The sequence below is a fragment of the Alosa sapidissima genome, chromosome 15, assembly GCF_018492685.1.
Source record: "Alosa sapidissima isolate fAloSap1 chromosome 15, fAloSap1.pri, whole genome shotgun sequence".
In the NCBI taxonomy this organism is placed as follows: domain Eukaryota; kingdom Metazoa; phylum Chordata; class Actinopteri; order Clupeiformes; family Clupeidae; genus Alosa; species Alosa sapidissima.
In genome coordinates, this window is record NC_055971.1 from 33,435,312 (window position 1) to 33,442,811 (window position 7,500).

Here is a 7,500-nt window from a genome sequence, read left to right on the forward strand (position 1 = left end):
AAACTCAAACATACACACACACACACACACATACACACACACACACACACACACTTACAGACTCAAACACTAACACTAACTCAAACCTCTTCCCCCTCTCCCTCCCTCTCTCTCCCTCCCCCTCCCTCCCTTCCTCCTCCCTCCCTCCCTCTCTCTCTCTATCCCCTCCCTCCCTCCCTCTCCCCCCCTCTCTCCCTTCCTCCATCTCTCCCTCCCTCTTCCCTACTCTCTCTCTATCCCCTCCCTCCCTTCCTCCCTCTCTCCCTTCCTCCATCTCTCCCTCCCTCTCTCCCTCCCTCCCTCTCCCCCACTCTCTGCCCTGCAGTTGCACTGGAAGAAGTTGCTGGAGCGCATCTTCCAGGAGAGTTTCTCAGAGGATGAGGAGATTGTGGTGCTGGCCACAGACTACCTGCAGAAGGTCTCAGACATCATCAAAACCACTTCCAAAAGGTGTGTTAGTGTGTGTGTGTGTGTGTGATTAAGATACATAAACATCACTGTATCACAGTAAACACTGCTCACATAAACACGTTATATCACATAATAATAATAATAATAATAATATGTTTATTTTATATAGCGCCTTTCTCAATCCCAAGGACCCAAGGTCACTTTACATAAGCCTGGCTATATCATGTAAACGCAGCTACGTAAGAGATAACGGAATTAAATGGAATTAATGGACGAGGCGAAGGCAAAGAAGTCCCCGACGCGCAGCGAAGTCTATTAAGTGCGTATGACGGGACACCTCGAAGGCCATTATTCCCGCTTATCACCTCGTTGCCACTATAGGCAATAGTCTTTATGGCACGGAAAGGAAACCTTATATATATATACCTTATAAATATATTTTGTCTGCCAAGAAATATATTTCCTCTATCTGAATGGTTGCCAAGCAATGTCGAGACGCAGCTACTTTAACTTTTGTATCAAGTTATGGTAGTGCAGTAATATAGAACGAAATGCGGTCAAGGTGTATGTTTATGCTGCATTTTACAACGGCATCGAACGTGATTCAGCCAATTACAATCAAAGACCGGAACTATCAGTTTTATAAACACTGCTCTATCACATAAACACAGCTATATCACATAAACACCTCTACTATATCACATAAACACCTTTACATCACATAAACACCTCTACTATATCACGTAAACACCTCTACTATATCACATAAACACCTCTACTATATCACATAAACACCTCTATATCACATAAACCCTTCTACTATATCACATAAACACCTCTACTATATCACAAAAACACCTCTATATCACATAAACACCTCTATATCACATAAACACCTCTATAAACACCTCTATATCACATAAACACCTCTACTATATCACATAAACACCTCTACTATATCACATAAACACCTCTATATCACATAAACACCTCTACTCTATCACATAAACACCTCTATATTACATAAACACCTCTACTATATTACATAAACACCTCTATATCACATAAACACCTCTATATCACATAAACACCTCTATATCACATAAACACCTCTACTATATCACATAAACACCTCTATATCACATAAACACCTCTACTATATCAAGTATAAGTATATAAGTATATATGGTCTCTGCATTTATCCCAATCCGTGAATTAGTGAAACACACTAAGCGCAACACAGTGAACACACAGTGAGGTGAAGCACACACTAATCCCGGCGCAGTTAGCTGCCTGCAACAACAGCGGTGCTCGGGGAGCAATGAGGGGTTAGGTGCCTTGCTCAAGGGCACTTCAGCGGTGCCTACTGGTCAGGGTTCGAACCGGCAACCCTCCGCTTACAAGCCCGAAGTGCTAACCAGTAGGCCACGGCTGCCTACCAGTAGGCCACGGCTGACATAAACACCTATACTATATCACATAAACACCTCTACATCACATAAACACCCCTACTATATCACATAAACACCTCTACTATATCACATAAACACCTCTATATTACATAAACACCTCTATATCACATAAACACCTCTACTATATCACATAAACACCTCTACTATATCACATAAACACCCCTATATTACAAACACTGCTCTATCACTTAAACACCGTTATATTACATAAACACCACTATATCACATAAACACCACTATGCTACATAAACACCACTATATCACAAACACTGCTATATATTTTTATTTATTTATTTATTTATTGGTTTATTTGATAGGTTCCATGCATATTAATGAACATTGTGTAAAAAACACCATGTAAATATGCTAGAATTAGTACAAATAACTACTTTTCATCTGCAGTCCCTCGGCAGGTGACATAGGACACAACATATAGATAGCCAGCAGTCATACAGCACTCACACACTATGGGACATATAGGACACAACATATAGATAGCCAGCAGTCATACAGCACTCACACACTCTCACACACTATGGGACATATAGGACACAACATATAGATAGCCAGCAGTCATACAGCACTCACACACTGTAAAATGAAACACATAATGGTGCCATATATCACATAAATACCGCTGTATCACATAAACACTGCTATGTTACATAAACACCTCTATATTACAAACACTGTTATATCACATTAACACAGCTATATAGAATAAAGAGCACTATATCACATAAACACGGATATATAACAGTAACCGTTGCTGTATTCATGTATAATGTTAATACCAGACTCACTGTCCATTCACCATAATGAAGTTGGTGCTCCACCACATTGTGTGACAACGCAACTCCTCCATCTTCATTTCTTCCTCTTTTCTTCTTCTCTTCTCTTCTCTCTCTTTCTATGACCATGTACAGTATGCCAATATTGTGTGTGTGTGTTTGTGTGTGTGACTGTGTATATGTGCACTGCTGTAGCCACACTGATTAGTATCGACCCAACCGTCCCAAACCTCTCACAGTCCTGTCAAAGACTCTAAGTGTTTGCGTTGTGTGCGCACACACGTGTGTGTGTGTGTGTGTGTGTGTGTGTGTGTGTGTGTGTGTGTGTGTGTGCGTTTGTTTGCGCGTAAAAGAGAAAGGAAGTTCAGTTGTTCTTTGTAAAGTGTTGAAGTGTGTGTTCTTTGAGTAAAGTACTGTGTGGGTGTCTGTATATGTGCATGCATGTTTGTGTGTGTGTGTGTGTATGTGAGTGGGTGTGTGTGTGAGTGTGTGTGTGTTCATGTATGCATGCGGGAGTGTGTGTGTATTCATGTATGCATGAAGGTGTGTGTGTGTGTGTGTGTGTGTGTTCATGTATGCATGTGGGAGTGTGTGTGTGTGTTCATGTATGCATGCGGGTGAGTGTGTGTGTGTTCATGTATGCATGCGGGTGTGTGTGTGTGTTCATGTATGCATGCGGGTGTGTGCGTGTGTGTGTGTGTTCATGTATGAATGCGGGTGTGTGTGTGTGTGTGTTCATGTATGCATGCGGGTGTGTGCGTGTGTGTGTGTTCATGTATGAATGCGGGTGTGTGTGTGTGTGTGTTCATGTATGCATGCGGGTGTGTGCGTGTGTGTGTGTTCATGTATGCATGCGTGTGTGTGTGTGTGTGTTCATGTATGCATGCGGGAGTGTGTGTGTGTGTGTGTTCATGTATGCATGCGGGAGTGTGTGTGTGTGTGTGTTCATGTATGCATGCGGGTGTGTGTGTGTGTGTGTGTGTTAGACTGTGTTTTTTCTGTCAGTTTAATCTTTTTTCCTCTTTTGCTTGCCTTTGCTCCTCACCCCCTCCACCCTTTCTCCTCTCTCTCCTCCCTCTCTTCTCTCTTTCCTCCCTCTCTCCTCTCTGTCCTCCCTTTCTCCTCTCTCCTCCCTCTCTCCTCTCTCTCCTCCCTCTCTTCTCTCTCTCCTCCCTCTCTCCTCTCTGTCCTCCCTTTCTCCTCTCTCCTCCCTCTCTTCTCTCTCTCCTCCCTCTCTTCTCTCTGTCCTCCCTTTCTCTCCTCTCTCCTCCCTCTCTTCTCTCTCTCCTCCCTCTCTCCTCTCTCCTCCCTCTCTTCTCTCTCTCCTCCCTCTCTCCTCTCTCCTCCCTCTCTTCTCTCTCTCCTCCCTCTCCTCTCTCCTCCCTTTCTCCTCTCTCCTCCCTCTCTTCTCTCTCTCCTCCCTCTCTTCTCTCTCTCCTCCCTCTCTCCTCTCTTCTCTCTGTCCTCCCTCTCTTCTCTCTCTCCTCCCTCTCTCCTCTCTTCTCCCTCTCTTCTCTCTCTCCTCCCTCTCTCCTCTCTCCTCCCTCTCTCCTCCCTCTCTCCTCTCTTCTCCCTCTCTTCTCTCTCTCCTCCCTTTCTCTTCCGTTTCTCTTTTCTTTCTTCTCTCTCTCCCTCCATCCGCCCTTCTTTCTCTTTGTGTATCTAATATCACATTACATCCCATAATGATCGAAGGGTAATCTCAGCGCAATCACTGTTATTACCATCACCATGGCGATTCGCTGCTCTCTGCTTGGCTCACTCTGCAGGGGAAGCTTTCTCTTCACTTCTTCACCCCTTTCTCCCTTCATCTTTTCTCCTTTCACTCTTTCTCTCTTTTCTCTCTGGTCTCTCTCTCTCTCTTCACTTCCTCACCCCTTTCTCCCTTCATCTTTTCTCCTTTCACTCTTTCTCTCTATCCTTCTCTCTGGCCTCTCTCTCTCTCTCTTCATCTTTCTCTCTAATCTCTCTCTCTGTCTCTCTCATTCTTCTGGGGTTCTATAGTCACATGTTTTCACTTGACCTCTGATTCTAGACATATCTACTTTCTCTATATATTTAACTCCTCCCTTCTCTCCCTCTATCTCAGGGGTGGGCAAACTGCGGCCCGCGGGCTGGATCCGGCCCGCCAAGCACTTTCATCCGGCCCGCTGAGCGTTTCATTTGGTTATCAGACTGCTCGCTATTTTTTTCCTGCGATAGAGACGACGTTGGTTAGCTTTACTGCAAACTGCTTTTCACTCTCCTTAGAGAACGTTTACAATGTCAATGTCAAAACATCATGTTAAATAGAGATAACATCATGTTAAACTAAGTTAACTCTTAGTTATCTCCTTTGCAGCAGATCTAACGTGAACATGCGATCCATTTAATTGGGAACGCGTCTGCACTCACGAGAGGGAGAGAGAGCCGCAGGTTCCAGCTGGCTTGTCATTGTTGATAATTGATATCCCCTTCTTATAAGAAACGTTTAAAAGGAAATCATGAAGGCAACAGTAGTTCCCACTACTGACCATTTAAAAAGTGTAAGAGGGCCATACCATAGCAGGCAGAAGATCATTGAGAAATAAACGTGAATTAAAGCGACAGTGCACAATTTATACATTTGTTAAACAGCATAAAATTAGCAGTATTTTTAAGCAATTAATATTTTAAAAGAAATATTTTGTCATACTAAATTATAGGCTATAAAAAATGTATTTTTTTTATGTGTGTGTCGTGGGGGTCGTGGGGGGGGGTGGGGGGGGGGGGGGCGGGGGGTTTTGTTGTGCGGCCCGCCGGCCAATTTTCAAAACCCAATGTGGCCCTTGAGCCAAAAAGTTTGCCCACCCCTGCTCTATCTCGTTAGCTCCTCCCTTTCTCCCTCTATCTCTCTGTTCCTCTCTCTTGCTTTCACTCATTTTCTTGTTCTCTCAGTGTGGTCAGCTTATCTGTTCTCTTCTCTACAGTACACTGCTGTTCTCTACAGTACTCTGCTGTTCTCTTCTCTACAGTACACTGCTGTTCTCTACAGTACACTGCTGTTCTCTACAGTACACTGCTGTTCTCTACAGTACACTGCTTTTCTCTTCTCTACAGTACACTGCTGTTCTCTACAGTACACTGCTGTTCTCTTCTCTACAGTACACTGCTGTTCTCTACAGTACACTGCTGTTCTCTTCTCTACAGTACACTGCTGTTCTCTACAGTACACTGCTTTTCTCTTCTCTACAGTACACTGATGTTCTCTACAGTACACTGCTTTTCTCTTCTCTACAGTACACTGCTGTTCTCTACAGTACACTGCTGTTCTCTACAGTACACTGCTTTTCTCTACAGTACACTGCTGTTCTCTTCTCTACAGTACACTGCTGTTCTCTACAGTACACTGCTGGTCTCTACAGTACACTGCTTTTCTCTTCTCTACAGTACACTGCTGTTCTCTACAGTACACTGCTTTTCTCTTCTCTACAGTACACTGCTGTTCTCTACAGTACACTGCTGTTCTCTTCTCTACAGTACACTGCTGTTCTCTACAGTGCACTGCTGTTCTCTACAGTACACTGCTGTTCTCTACAGTACTCTGCTGTTCTCTACAGTACACTGCTGTTCTCTACAGTGCACTGCTGTTCTCTACAGTACACTGCTGTTCTCTACAGTACTCTGCTGTTCTCTACAGTACACTGCTGTTCTCTTCTCTACAGTACACTGCTGTTCTCTTCTCTACAGTACACTGCTGTTCTCTACAGTACTCTGCTGTTCTCTACAGTACACTGCTGTTCTCTACAGTACACTGCTGTTCTCTACAGTACTCTGCTGTTCTCTTCTCTACAGTTCAATGGTAATTTTGTCTTTCTGCATTCATAAGTTGGTTAGGCTGAATTGTTTGAGCAAGGGTGCTAAAGTCCTAAAGCTGACTATTAGTTGTATTAGTTGGAATCCAACTGGCAACGTTGATGATAAAGAGGGCCACAAATAGAGGGGCAGGTGTGAACACTAATGGGATGTAGGAAAATTAAAACTGCCATTCAATAGAACAACAGAATATGTATAGATTTAGAAAATCAGTAGCTCAGTACAGCGGCTCTATCAGCACCAGTGTGCGTTCCCTATTTAACTTTCTGCGTGCTGTTCTAGTGGTTCTAGTGGTGTGCGTTCCGTATTTAACTTTCTGCGTGCTGTTCTAGTGGTTCTAGTGGTGTGCGTTCCGTATTTAACTTTCTGCGTGCTGTTCTAGTGGTTCTAGTGGTGTGCGTTCCCTATTTAACTTTCTGCGTGCTGTTCTAGTGGTTCTAGTGGTGTGCGTTCCGTATTTAACTTTCTGCGTGCTGTTCTAGTTCCCTATTTAACTTTCTGCGTGCTGTTCTAGTGGTTCTAGTGGTGTGCGTTCCGTATTTAACTTTCTGCGTGCTGTTCTAGTGGTTCTAGTGGTGTGCGTTCCCTATTTATCTTTCTTTTTGTATGAGTGTGTGTGTGTTTGTGTGTAATAACAGCAAAGTTTAACTCCATAATGTGCACATTAGGGGTAAAGGTGACACCTGCGTTTCCAGATGAAACACACACACACACACACACACACACACACACACACACACACACACACACACACACACACACTCACTCTCTCACTTTATCTCATTAAAGGTTGTCTCTGTTGTGTGTGGAGTTGATTTTTAAGATGGTACATATTTGCATATCCACTTACACACATCAGTGCTTTCCACAAACACACACACACACTCACACACAAACACACACACACACTCACACAGTCAAGGAGATGTACATAGATATACATACACACTTAACAACACACTCATAAACACAAGCACACACACACACACACA

At 43.6% G+C, this 7,500-nt stretch overlaps 1 protein-coding gene across 1 annotated transcript in view; it reads left to right on the plus strand.

Moving 5' to 3' along the window:
- The window catches only part of LOC121683871 (endothelin-converting enzyme-like 1), a 40,211-nt gene that overhangs the window by 17,852 nt on the left and 14,859 nt on the right, over nucleotides 1–7,500 (plus strand). Inside the window, 1 exon segment of the mRNA XM_042063719.1 lies at nucleotides 326–450. Coding sequence (XP_041919653.1) covers nucleotides 326–450 — 125 coding nt within the window.